Here is a 14,822-nt window from a genome sequence, read left to right as displayed (position 1 = left end):
TGGGTGGGAGAGAGAACACAGTCTGATCATGCCACTGCCCAGCCAGAAAATCCTCCATGGTTCCCCACTGCCCACAGGAGAATGGGCATTCAAGGCCCCTTGTTAAGCTGACTCCACCTACTTTTCTGGAGTAATCTTCAACTACCTTCACCCAAGCTCTACTTGTCACTCGTCTTGTTCTCCGATACCTCCTGCTGTCTAGAATGCTTTCCCTTCCTTGCTGCCTGGTACATGCCTGCTTAGCCGTCAAGGCCCTGTCTTAAATATCACCTCTTCTAGAGAGTTTCAGTCAAGAAAATCATTCAGCAAGCAAATTACCAATTAATTGCTTGATTCCAGGTAGAATAAATCTTGGATCTCCTCCATACCTCTAGAGTACTCTAAATTGATCTCTAGCATACCACATATCACCCTATAACTGCCACTGTCATACCTCCTGAGGCTTTTCTGTGACCGAAAGGGCTGTGTGTGGGCCCAAACTGACTTGACTTGTCTAGTTCCTAGCCCTTGCAGTCTGAGCCTAGCACATAGAGCCTGAGACTCTACCTCAGGGTTTGTTGAGCAAGCAGAACACTGCGGTTTATTTGTTAATTAAGTTAGATTAGAAAACAATGTATTTCAAACCCATATGGAGGGCTTCTAAAACTCTGTGAAATGTCTGATGATGGTATTCACTCTAATACAAGGTTTCTTAATCTTGGCACTATTGACATTTTGAGCTGAGTACTTCCCGGTTGTGGACTGTCTTGCACAGTGCAAGATATTTAGCAGCATTGCTGGTCTCTGTCCACTAGATGTCAGTAACACAGCTTCAAACTTGTAACAACCAACAATATGCTGCCAGATGTTGCCAAAAGTGTTCTAAGGGTAAAAATTGTCCCCAATTAATAATCAGTGTTGTAAGGTCATCATTTACTTATACCAGTTAGGAGAGTGAAGGCTTGATATAAACAACCCCGTGATATTCACATATGCACGATTATACTTTTCATAATCCTTCCACATACAGGGTTTAAAAAAATCCATGGGAAAAATCCCATCATCACATAAATTCCATTTTCTATGACCTTTTTAAGAGTTTTATTGGCATATAATTCACAAGTCATACAATATAATTCAGTAGTTCACTCATTTTAAGAGCTGTACAATCATCGCCACAATCAATTTTAGAATATTTTCTTTTTGTTCTTGTACTCATTGTTATTAGCTCCTCCACAACCTTTTTAAAATCCCCTCCTGTGGTCTCCTGTGACCACCTGAGCTGACTAGTGATAAAACTGGGACTCGTACCTTCCTGAGTTCTACTCATCAGAAGGCCCTCCAGAAGATGGCTCTAGAAAATCTGTGGAAGAGGAGAGCAAGGCCCTTCCAAACCTGTGGCCACTCTGACAAGAGGCAGCCATTGGAAAGTAAGCTCCTATTGGCTGAGCATCTACTGGGAGCTGGAAGTTCACCACTCAATACCCTGAAGAGGTTAAGGGTTGTTAGCTCCATTGTAGGGAGGTTACACAGTCACCCAATCAATAGGATGCAAGGTCTATTCTGCTAGCTTCTCGTCCCATGATTTTTGTATAGCCTCTCAAGGAATAAATATAATTGTACTCCGTGAGGGCAGGGAATCAATTTAGCATGACCTCGTACCATTTTTGAGTCAAAACCATCTCAATCAGAACACGTGTTTGGAAAGGTGTTCTTTGCACTTATTTATTCAAAACACCGTGTCCTAAACCTGGCATCTACCCTTGGATCTCATGAAAGCAAGCATCCTCGGTTCCTTTCCCTTTGTCTCTTGGAGCAGTGAAGGGGCAGCTTCTTGTCCTGCTCAACAAACCACTGGACTCCATTTACTAAGCCCCCACTAAAAGAGTGCTTCAAAAAGTTCATGGAAAAACTGAAATATATTGAAACATTGCCTCAAACTTTAAAAAGTCCCTTTGTATGTGGGAGGCTCCATGTTGGTGCTTTTTACAAGCCCTCCCTCATTATAGTTTAGAGGTATTATCCTCCTCGTTTTTTGTGGAGGAAGAATTGAGGTCCACATCACACAGCAGGGCCAAGATTTGAAGCCAAGTTGGTCTGACTCCAAAGGCCATGCTCTTTCCACCACACCAACCTGCCTGCTGGCTTCACCAGGAAGCAAGCGGTCTCAACATGGCAGCTGTATTACCTGATCTGAGTCTAGCTTCTTCGTTTCCCCCTTTAATGTCTCCATTCCATGGATTGCTAGGTATCTCTTCACTTTGTTGGCATGTTTTTTGCTCTGCAAGAACCCAGGAAAAAGATCAAAGATAGCCAAATTCCATTTCAAACCTAAGGCACTCAAAACACCTACTAGATTTTTGTCTGGTTCCTCTGTACAACAACTGTGAGGAGAAGCGGGTAGGGGAAGGCACCTAATTAACTGAGTTCCTATTCTGTGCCAGGCACTTTACATGTTGTCCAATTTAATCTGCATCACAAATCTATAAGAAATGATCATCATCTCAATCTTTCACATGAGAAAACTGAGGCTGAAGATGGTGTGGGGTTTCTTGCCCAAGATGAATACACACAAGTCTATTTAAAGCCAAAGCTCCTATTTCCTACTATCCCAAGCCACAAGGTAAGCTAGAGGTATAATGGTTCTGATTTTGATGGACGAGATGAGACTCAGAGAAGTTACATCAACCTTCCAGTCACAAGCCAGCATGCATGGGGGTAATGACTGAGTGCCTCAGAAGGAATTACCCTTCCCTGTGTAAGCCAGGGAGGGAGAAGTTGGGGTCTGGAAAGCAAAGCAGTTCTGGTAGTCCAGAGGTATACCTGGTAATGTGCCAGCTTCTGGGACTCCGAAATGAGCAAGGCGCAGCAAATCTTACACTGGGTGTTGGTGAAGAGACACTGGTTCTTCTGGATCATGTGCTCCACTACACAGGGGAAAATAAAACATCTTTGAATTAATAAACACTTGCTTAACAGCACAGCACAGAATCATTGCCACACTATTGTGTCAATCAATTCAGTCACCTACCCTTACGGCCATAATGGTTCATGTTATGTTCTTCTCATACGACTTATAAAACCAAACCAACTGTTGAAGAGTTACTGCCTCTGAGTCAAGGTGACCTGTGCGTTTCAGTGCATAAGTGTGTGTTCCACAGGACTTTCAATAACTGTGGCCTTTGGAAATTCTGTATTTTCATGGAAACAATGTAGACTATAGTTGTTGTTTTTTTAACTGTGCAACCACTAATTTCTAGTCACACACTCTTGGCCAATCATGAAGCTGTAACACAAGGATGCAAAAAGATCCAGGGGAAAGTCAAAGCCAGGGCAGATTAACATGGCCCAAACTCTGCATGTGCTGCCCAATTCGTACACAGATCTAATGGCAGAGGACAGAGGCGTTACTGGGTCCAAGTGTTTGAAAGCAAACTCTGCCAAATCACTGTCTGCCTACTAAGCAACAAAGACATCGAAAAACAAAATAAAACAAACCCTCTACCACTGAGTTGATTCTGACTCACAAGGATCTAAGAGGCCAGAGGGAACTGCCTCAGGTTTCCAGTCGCCACAGGAGCAGACTGCCACAGCTTTGCTGAGAGCTGGCCAGCTCGAACCGCCACGTGGAGTGCTTTAATGAATGCATCACCCTAGCTAGGATTACAGGTGCAAGGAGGCAGAATGCATTTACAAGAACCATATGCTATTAAAGCCATGTAAACGATTTTGACTTTCGTGAGCTCTCAAGCTGAGGGAAGCCCATTCCAAGAACGAAAACCACTGGAAAAGCCGAGGTGACATGGGGAGAGAGATGCCTGGCCAGCCCCCAGGTTCCTCCATTCTCCTGCTGCTCCAGCTCTGGTCGCTATCTGACGACATCATCAATGACTCTGAGTCAGAATTATTCAGCTGAGTCAGTACTGAATTCTTGGCACATAAATGCTATGAGAGGTTTATGAGGTTAGAGGAAGCTGAGCTGTATAAAATTATCAGAGGAATAAAAATAATAGTATGCAGGCAACTGACTTTTAATAAGGGCCCCAAAAATATCAAATGGGAAGCAGATGCCCTCTTCAATACGTGGTGCTGGCTGGAAAAAATGGCTATCTACCTGCAGAAAAATGAAGCAAGACCCTTATCTCACTCCACACACAAGAATAAACTCAAGGTGGATCACATACTTTGAGGTAAAACCACAAACTATTAGGGCCATTAATGAGGGAATTGGGACAAACCTGAGAATACACAAACAGAAAAGTGGGATATACTGAAGAAAAGTCACTTGTGTACATCGAAAGAATTCACCAAGAGAGTAATAAGAGCCCATCTTTAGCAATGACACATCAAAGGTCTTATTACTAAAATCTACAATACTGTGCAAGCTTACAATAAGAAAAAAAATAACTGCCCACTAAGGAGGTGGGCAAAGGACCTGAACAGAAGTTTCACAAGGGTAGAAATCCGAATGGCCAATAAACATATGAGAAAATGTTCCCAATCATTAGCCATAAGAGAAATTAAAACAATTATGAGATACCACCTAACACCCTCAAAGATAGCTCAATTAAAAAAATCAGAAAGCAACAAGTGTTGGAGGGGCTGTGGTGAGACAGGAACTCTTATCCACTGCTGGTGGACCTGTAGGTATGTACAGCCATTATAGAAATAGACTTGGCGATATCTAAAACAGATGGAGATGGAGCTACCATATGATCCAGCCATCCCCCTACTGGGCATATACCCAGAAGAGGCAAGAAACAAACCACGGCCACACATCTGTGCTCCAATGTTCATTGCAGCACAGTTCACAATTGCATGGAGTTGGAAACAACCCAAATTTCCGTGCTCCAATGTTCATTGCAGCACAGTTCACAATTGCATGGAGTTGGAAACAACCCAAATTTCCATCAACAGACGAATGGATCAAAAAACTGGTACATACATACAATGTGCATGAAGCACATTGCTACATGGGAAGAACTGGAGGAAATCATGCTAAGTGAAGTGAAGCACAAAAGGATAAGTACAACATGAGTCCACTGAGGTAAGCTTCAACAACAACAATAAAACAGGGCTTAGGGGAAAAGCTATTATATACATACAAACCTGGGGTGAGGTCCAACAACTATGGCAGGGGCCAAACCCACTCCAGGGATACATACGGCAGCCAACCAAATAAGAGGGGGAAAGAGAAGGGGAAAACGACATGGGTAGAGGGAGAGCAGGGCACTACCCCACCCAAGGGGAGGGCACTGATTATATCTCCACCAGAGAGACCAGGCTTCAACCCGATGTGCCAAGGCATACCGGCATGTGCCAGTGAATCAATAGAGAGGTCTGCTGGGCCGGCCCCAACCCCAACTATGTGGACATCCTGCCCCCTCAGAAGAAGGTACTTCAGAGGACAGCTCTAGGACGACAGCTTGGGGAGAGGGGCGCATCGGATTAGAGCACATGGGAGAAATGTAAAGGGATGGAGAGGGAGGAGAGGATATTTCTGGCCTACCAAGCCCCAAGGACGATATTCCTGCTTGGAGTAGAAAATGCATGGGCCTACCATGGGATACGGCATCCCACACTGAACCATGACGCTGTGGGGGTACAGCACTGGAGACAGCGGGGGAACAGTGCACGGTCTGGCCCCATCACGCTGGGGCAAGGCACTGAGGGCATGCAGCAGAGCAGCGGGGGAGCAGAGTGATGAAACCCCTGGGAATACCAAATATAGACTTTGGAGACAGAGTGTGGCATTCCATCAGACTTGACTGAAAAACACTCGTAATGGCAACAAACAGACCTTGAGCTATTTATAGACTTTCCATTTTTGTCAGTGGCTTTCTGTTGTTATTTTGTGCTTATTTTTTGTTGTTATTGTTTGTTGGTTTTGACTTCCTTTGTTATTTTATTTGGCTTTGCCTGGTTTTTTCACTTATTAATATATCTGCATGGGTGCATAAGCAAATGTGGTGAAGAAAGCTGATGGTGCCTGACTATCAAAAGATATAGCGTCTGGGGTCTTAAAAGTGGCCATCTAGCTGAGAAGCAACAAAGCCCACATGGAAGAAGCACACTAGCCTGTGTGATCATGAGGTGTCGATGGGATCAGGCAGCAGGCATATAAGACCAAGAATAAAACTATACCCATGGTGAATTGGGAGGGGGGCATGGAGTGAAGACCCAATGCCCATCTGTAGACAATTGGACATCCCCTCACAGAGGGGTCATAGGGAAGAGAGGAGCCAGTCAGGGTGCAGAATAGCACTGATGAAACACAACTTTCCTCTAGCTCTTTGGTGCTTCCCTCCCCCCACTATCATGACCTCAGTTCTACCTTACAAATTAGATTAGACCAGAACATGCACACTGCTACAGATAAGAGCCCGCAATACAGGGAATCAGGATAGAAAAACCCCTCAGGGCCAACAAGGAGAGTAGAAATACCAGGAGGATTTGAGGAGGGTGGGGGGAGAAAGGGGGAACTGATGACAAAGATCAACTAGAACCCCCTCCCAGGGGGGTGAATAACAGAAAAGTGGGTGAGGGGCGACAGAGGACAATGCAAGATATAAAAATAATTATAACTTATAAAGGGTTTGCAAGGGAGGGCAGGCAGAGGGTGGGGGAAGAAATGGGGAATGGTTATCAGACGCTCAAGTGGGAAGAGAATGCTTTTGAAAATGGTGATGGCGGCATATGTACAAATGTGCTTGACACCGTGGAAGAATGTATGGATTGTGGTAAGAGATGTAAGAGCCACCAATAAAAGTATTAAAAAAACAGAATTATCAGGGTGTTGAAAAAAGAACATGATTTGTCAAGATTCTAAGTGGAATATTGCACATCATGAAACTATCTCTTCATTGTGAAACAGAATTGATATGTAAGTGCTTATAGTCATTAAAGAGTCCTGGTTACGAGCTGGGCTGCGATTCACAAGGTCAGCAGTTCGAAACCACCAGCAGCTCCTAGGAAAAAGATGAGGCTTTTTACTCCTGTACAGTTACAGTCTCAGAAACTCACAGGGGGAAGTTCTACCCTGTCCTATAAGGTTGCTGAGTTGGCATTAACTCGATGGCTCTGAGTTTTTAAATTTATAAAGTCATTAGACAAGCCAAAAGAATGGACACTAGACAGGACCTCCAGGAACAATTTTTAACTTTTCTAACAGGTGAGCTGCTGCTTCTAAGGTCTCCACCAAAGCCTTGCTGGAAGCAAGAGGCCTCTACTGTCACTGATCTTGTTTCTCAATCTAAGAATGAATGCTGCGATGCAGATTCAAGATCTCAACATTTCATGACCTTTTTTGGATAGCAACACAATCCAAGAGCACAGAAATATACACTTTCACTGCATGTCTGCCTTCCACATCTTCTGAGATGGTGCCTGGCAAGAAGAATCTAGCATCCACACTGTATGCATCCACACTATAGCCAACTAGATGTGCGGTATTGAGATTGAGAGACGAAATCTACGTTTCATGAAGGACAGAGCTAATCTTCAATCAAAGATGGAAGGAAGTAGTGAAGGACAGCAAGACAACCTATAAACTTCAGGATTTTAGTAGCTGAGAGACAAAATGATCATGCCACTTGAACCCCTTTTGAATCATTTATGATGCTGGAGGTGAATATTGAAAGTACAAAAGAGCAATTGAGTCTTGGAAAAAGTACAGCAAGAATGATCCTTAAAAGTGAGACTGGCAAGACTTCGTCTTACGTATGTTGGACATGTTTTCAGGAAAAGGACATTATGCTTGGTAAAACAAAAGGCAGCAACAATAGGGAGACCCTCGACAAGAAGGACTGACACTGGTTCCAAAGGTAAATTCTATCATCGCAACTGAGGATGGCGCAGGACCAGGCAATGCTTCATCAATGCTTCATGTACAGAGGGTTGCTATGAATCGGACCACCAACAAGATGCCTTAAATGGTCTTTGATGACTTCCAGTCAAGGAAGGAGGACCCTGATGATTAAAACAGCTCTTTATTCCCCTAGTAATGCTGTTAATCTATAAACCAAACCAAACTCATTACCATTGAATCGATGCCAAAGCACAGGAATCCTAAGACAGGATAGAAATGCCCTGTGAGTTTGTGAGACTGTAACTCTTTTAAATACTTTTATTTAATACAGTTCTTTTACTGGGGGCTCTTATATCTCTGATCGCAATCCATACATTCCTTCAATGTGTTAAGCACATTTGCACATATGCTGCAATCATCATTTTCAAAGCATTCTCTTCCCACTTGAGCCCGATATCAGCTCCCCATTTCTTTCCTCGCCCACCCTCCCTCATGAACCCTTATTTTTTCCATTTCTTACATCATCCTCTATTGCCCTTCACCCACTTTTCCATTATTCATTCCCCTGGGAGGGGGTTCTAGTTGATCTTTGTGATTGGTTCCTCCTTTCTCCCCCCACCCTCCTCTAATCCTCCTGGTATTTCTACTCTCCTTGTTGGCCCTGAGGAGTTTTTCTATCCTGGATTCCCTGTATTATGGGCTCTTATCTGTAGCAGTGTGCATGCTCTGGCCTAATCCAATTTGTAAGGTAGAACTGAGGTCATGATAGTGGGGTGAAGGACGCACCAAAGAGCTAGAGGAAAGTTGTGTTTCATTAGTACTATACTGCACCCAGACTGGCTCCTCTTTTCCCTATGACCCCTCTGTGAGGGGATATCTAATTATCTATAAATGGGTATTGGGTCTCACTCCATGCCCACCCCCACCCCCCAATTCACCTTGGATCTGGTTTTATTCTGGGTCTTGGATGCCTGATCCCATCGACACCTCATGGTCACACAGGGACTGTAACTCTTTACAGGTGTTAAAAAACCCTCTTTCTTCTGTGGAGTGGCTTGTTGTTTCAAACTGCTTACCTGTAGTTAGTAACCCCACTATAGCACCAGAACTTTATCTTGGACCTTGGATTATACCACATAACCAGCTTCATACATGGGCAGGTAATATCCAGCCCGTCTGTCCTAGGCTATTTTGTTTGCTATTTTCTAACTATAGCCATACCCCAAGCCCCAAACCAAACCCACTGCTATCCTGTCAATTCTGACTCAGAGGGACCCTATAGGCCTGGTTACGACTGCTCTTGAGAATTTCTGAAACTAACTCTTTCTGGAATAAAAAGCCCCGTTTTTCTCCCTAGGAGCAGCTGGTTGGTTCCAACCTCTGACCTTGCAGTTAGCCACTTAACATGTCACACACACTACAGGGGCTCCTTTAACCATATTTAATCAAGAAAGGTCATGGAATTATGAGATCATCCTGCCTCTACTCAAAGGTTGAGAAAGGTTGATGACAAAAGAGGATCCTTTAGCCATACCCAATAAGCCATAATTAAAAGGGTAATAGATTTCATCTTCTGCTAAGTTAATTAGTAAATATTCTAGTTAATCAGTAAATTTCTACAGGGCTGAACTGAAGATTCTAAAGTCATACCTAAGCTCAAGGAAGAACCAAGGCATTATCTTTCATTCCATTTTCCACAAACTTTTTGAAGTTCCCGTGTATATATAGGAGCCTGTTGTTGTAGTGGATTACTACAGGCCAGCAGTTTGAAACCAGCAGCCAGCTCTCTGGAAGAAAGAGGAGGCTTTCCACTCCTGTAAAGATATGTAACTCACAAAGGCAGTATACCCTGTCCTCCAGGGTCCTGATAAGTCAAAATTGACTCAATGGAACTAAATTTGGAGTTTTGTATTTCACATACAGTGCTACTTGTCAAAAAGCTCCAAGTTTGAACGTTTCACTACTCTTACAGCAAAGTTTGAAAAATAAACCTGCTTGGTGTTAGTGCTTTGTGTGATAGTCAAACTTGAAAATCCAATTTGAAAAAAACTACCCAAGCTGAGATGAGTCACTTGTTTCGTCTGAGCTCGGACACGAAGGAGATGCTTTAATCTGAGTGTTGCTCTCTGACAATAGACAGTGCTTGTGTTAGGGCGCTAAAATCGTCGTCACTGAGTTTGTTCTTTTTGCCTGAAGCATTGTAACCATGGCTCCAAAGAAAATTAGTGATGCCAACAGTAAAGCTAAGAGGGCAACTATGAGAACTGTGATAGAGTTATAGAAAGCATTGTGAAAATTGAATCAGGTCGCCACTGGCCTGACTCAATGGCTGAATATAACATGGCTAAGTTGAGATTATTAACAGTTTTGGAGGGGTGTGTGTGAGGTAAATGATTAAAGCAGCTAATGGAGCGAAATCGTTAACCACAAGACCAAGAACCTAGACCATTAAAGGTTGAAAAGTTGGTTAATTTGGATAAAACAGAAACAATTCCATGGGGAAGGTGTCACCGAGATAGTGATATGTGAGAAGGCTGTAACCCTCCGGAGCAGTGGTTCTCAACCTGTGGGTGGTGACCCCTTTGGGCGTTGAATGCCCCTTTCACAGGGGTTGCCCGATTCATAACACTATTAAAAGTACAGTTATGAAGTAGCAACGAAAATAATTTTATGGTCAGGGGCGGCAACCACAACATGAGGAACTGTATTAAAGGGTCGCAGCATTAGAATGTTGAGAACCACTGCTCTATAGTGATTTAAAAAGTCCTGGAAAAATTAATTTTGAACACAAATTTGAAATCAATTGAGTTTGACAATCAACATATACCAAATATAGTAAAACTATCCTTAAAACATTATGCTAAAACTGATTGTGGTAGCAAATGTATAACAATGCTTGATATGAGTGAACTATGGATTGATATATCTGTATTAGCTCCTAATAAAATTGTTTAGGAAATCAATAAATAAAAACATTATGCTAAATATAAAAAGACAAAGGCTATATATTACATAATTCTATTTATATGAAATGTCCAGAACAAACAAAAGGCTAGAAACAGAATACAGGAGTGATTACTGATGGGTACATGTTTCTTTGTGGGGTGATCAAAATGTCTCCAAATTCGACAGTAAGGCTGGCTGCACAACTCAGAACATAAAAGAAGAACTGAATAATAGTCTTTAAAAGAGCTGCTATTAAAAAGAAAAGAACCCTTCAAGAATGAAAGCAAAGTGATGGCATTCAAAAGAAACAAAGCTGGAATTGATTGCTAGCAGGCAAGCCTTACAAGAAATATGAAAAGAAATCCTTCAGTATGAAAGGGAGTAACATTCGATGGTAACCTGAATCCATAGGAAGAAACAAAGAGCATGGGAGATGATAAATACATGAACTAACTAAAACACATATTGTATCAAGTAGAAAGTATGCCGTTACATAACACACAGATGAACACGTATGGGGTGCTTGTGGGGCAATGGGATTAAAGGTAATGAATCTTCCCCCTGGATAGGACAACAACGGCACAAAGGGAAAGGAAGGAATGGGGCTACAGCAGAGAAATGCTTTCATGAAGTGACCTCAAAAAGCTTGTGGAAAATGGAATCAAAAGACAATGGAATTTTCCCATAAACGTCATAAAGTCCCTGCAAATACTATACCATTAATTTAGTGTTAATCTGAAATAGACTGCGATGCATTAAGATGCATACTGTAATCTCTAGAGCTCCTTTAAATAAACAATTTTTAATTAACACAAAAAGAAGTCAGTTAAGGAGGAAGAAAGGAACAAATCAGAAAAGAGATAAATACCAAAATGTAATCTGTAAATACAGCTATATCAGTAATCAAATTAATTAATTAAACATGAATGGTCTAAACACGCCATTCAAAAGGTGCAGACTGTTAGAATGGATAAAAAGATACCACTATATTCTGTCTGCAAATAATGGCTGTCCATGACTCCAAGGGCAGAAGCTCTGTAGTTAGACCTCTCCCAGACTCCAGCCTATGTATCTTTTCCTTTGGCTGATTCTAATTTGTACCTTTTTATTGAAAAGCTATATTAAAATTATACTCATATGTATAGTGTTTTTTCATTTCTGTGAGTTGTTCTAGAGATACACTGAACTTGAGAGCAGTAATGTAGAATCTCAAGCTACTGTTGTCTGAAGTGGGGGCAGTGTGTTTCCTCAGATTTTATGTTTGGCTAATGCCACTGCAGCTGGCTACAGCCATTCCCATCGCAATGATAAAAGGGTCAGTATCAGGAAGATACAAAAATTAAGAATATACACCTGATAGCAGAGCCTCAAAATGCATAAAGAAAAAAAAATCCCAGAATGTAAAGGAAAAGTAGACAAACTAATAATAGTTTAAAATTCAATACTTTGTTTTTCATAATTGAAAATCAGCAAGGATCTAGGAAAATACTAACAGTCAATTTGACTCAAATGACCCAGAACACTTCACCAACAAGTGCAGAATACAGTTTTCTAGCACATTTGGAACATTCTTCTGGATATACCATACAATAGGCCATAAAAATTAATTTTATTACATCTAAAAGGCATGAATCGTATAAAGTATGTTTTATGAGCGCAATGGGAATTTAGTTACAATATTGGAATAAATTTGAGAAATATCCAAGTATTTGGAAACCAAGCAACATGGGTAAAAAAATGAACTATAAGGCAAATTAGAAATTATTCTGGTGCTCGCTTCGGCAGCACATATACCAAAATTGGAACGATACAGAGAAGATTAGTATGGCCCCTGCTCAAGGATGACACACAAATTCATGAAGCATTCCATATTAAAAAAAGTTATTCTGGAATATATATATATATATATATACAGCCTATAAAAATTGTTATGCTGCTAAAGGAGTGCTTCAAGAGTTCAATCTACCCACATAGAAGAACACACCAACCTGTGTGATCACGTGGTCCCAAAGGGATCAATTATCAGGCATCAAAGAACAAAATATCATATCATTGGGTGCACACCTCCATGATACGATCGCCGAAGACAAACGGGTGCATAAGCAAATGTGGCGAAGAAAGCTGATGGTGCCCGGCTATCGAAAAAGATAGTGTCTGGGGTCTGAAAGGCTTGAAGGTAAACAAGCGGCCATCTAGCTTAGAAGCAATAAAGCCCACATGGAAGAAGCACACCAGCCAGTGCAATCACGAGGTGCCAAAGGGACCAGGTATAAGGCATCATGCAAAAAAAAAAAAAGAATATATGTGTATGTATGTATATATATATATAACCATAGTGAATGAAGGGGGAAGTGCAGAGTGGAGACCCGAGGCCCAAGTGTCGGCCAATGGAGATCCCCTCACAGAGGGGTTTAGGAGAGGAGACGGGTCAGTCAGGGTGCGATGTAGTACTGATGAAGAACACAGCTTTCCCCCAGATCCTGGATGCTTCCTCCCCCCAACTACCATGATCCGAATTCTACCTTGCAGGACTGGATAGGGCAGAGGATGTACACTGGTGCATATGGGAGCTGGAGGTACAGGGAATCCAGGGTGGATGATACCTTCAGGACCAGGGGTGCGAGGGACGATGCTGGGAGAGTGGAGGGTGAGTGGGTTGGAAAGAGGGAACTGATGAAAAGGATCCACATGGGACCTCCTCCCTGGGAGAGGGACGGCAGAGAAGGGGGGAAGGGAGACTCCAGATAGGGCAAGATATGACAAAATAACAATCTGTGGATTATCAAGGGCTCATGAGGGAGGGGGGAGTGGGGAGGGAGGGAAAAAAAAAGAGGACCTGATGCAGAGGGCTTAAGTGGAGAGCAAATGCTTTGAGAGTGATTAGGGCAAAGAATGTAGGATGTGTTTTATAGAATTGATGTATGTATATGTGTGGATTGTGATAAGAGTTGTATGAGCCCCTAATAAAATGTAAAAAAAAAGAGTTCAATCTAGTGGGTGTATAAGCAAATGTGTATAAGCAAATGTGGTGAAGAAAGCTGATGGTGCTATATCAAAAGATATAGCATCTGGGGTCTTAAAGACTTGAAGATAAACAAGTGGCCATCTAGCTAGAAGCAACAAAGCCCACATGGAAGAAGCACACCAGCCTGGGTGATCATGAGGTGTTCACAGAATCAGGTATCAGGCAACAAAGACCCAGAACAAAAAACCTTATTGTGAATGAAGGGGGAGTACGGAGTGGAGACCCAAAGCCCACCTGTAGGCAATTGGACATCCCGTTACAAAAGGGTCGCAGGGAGAAGAGCCAGTAAGGGTGCAGTATAGCACCAATGAAATACAACTTTCCTCTAGTTCTTTAATGCTTTCTTCCCCCTACTATCATGTTATCATGACCCCAATTCTACCTTCCAAATCCAGCTAGACCAGAGCATGTACATGGGTACAGAGCTGGAAATACAGGGAATCCAGGAAAGATAAACCCCTCAGGACCAATATTGAGAGTAGTCATACCAGGAGAGGAAGGGGAAGGTGGGGGAAGAATGGGGGAACAGATCACAATGATCTACATATAACTCCCTCCCAGGGGGATGGACAACAGAAAAGTGGGTGAAGGGAGACATTGGTTAGTGTAAGACATGAAAACATATTAATAATTTATAAATTATCAAGGGTTCATGAGGGAGGGAGAATGGAGTGGGGGAAAATGAGAAGCTGATACCAAAGGCTCAAGTAGAAAGAAAATGATTTGACAATAATGATAGCAACAAATGTGCTTGACACAATGGATGGATGTCTGGATTGTGATGAGTTTTACAAGCCCCCAATAAAATAATTTTTTAAATGTTTAATTTATAGTTTTAAATTTAGTATACCACAAGAGGAGGATAGTTTTAAAACAGTAACATAAATTTCCGCCTTAGGAAACTCTTGAAGATCAACAAAATTGACAATCCCTTATCTAGACTGAACAAGATAATGAACAAGAAAGAATAAATGAACAAAATCAGGAATAAAAGAGAACTACCAACAACCAACATTTGGAAGGTTATAAGGTGGCAGTTCTCAACCTGTGGGTCGCGATTCCGTT

The 14,822-nt window shown here is 42.1% G+C and overlaps 1 protein-coding gene and 1 non-coding gene across 2 annotated transcripts in view; one reads left to right on the top strand and one right to left on the bottom strand.

Moving 5' to 3' along the window:
* Nucleotides 1-14,822, bottom strand: part of ZNF346 (zinc finger protein 346) — a 48,761-nt gene that overhangs the window by 26,766 nt on the left and 7,173 nt on the right. The window contains exons 2-3 of the mRNA XM_075542010.1: nt 2,803-2,906; nt 2,168-2,260 (exon numbers count right to left, since the gene is read on the bottom strand). Of these exons, the coding sequence (XP_075398125.1) occupies nt 2,168-2,260; nt 2,803-2,906 (197 nt within the window). The remainder of the gene's footprint in view (nt 1-2,167; nt 2,261-2,802; nt 2,907-14,822) is intronic.
* Nucleotides 12,502-12,608, top strand: LOC142441951 (U6 spliceosomal RNA). The gene has a single exon (XR_012783227.1). It is a non-coding gene; the product is annotated as a U6 spliceosomal RNA (small nuclear RNA).

The sequence above is a fragment of the Tenrec ecaudatus genome, chromosome 2, assembly GCF_050624435.1.
Source record: "Tenrec ecaudatus isolate mTenEca1 chromosome 2, mTenEca1.hap1, whole genome shotgun sequence".
In the NCBI taxonomy this organism is placed as follows: Eukaryota; Metazoa; Chordata; class Mammalia; order Afrosoricida; family Tenrecidae; genus Tenrec; species Tenrec ecaudatus.
Note: the sequence above shows the minus strand (reverse complement) of the source record. Positions and strands in the feature narration are given on the sequence as shown.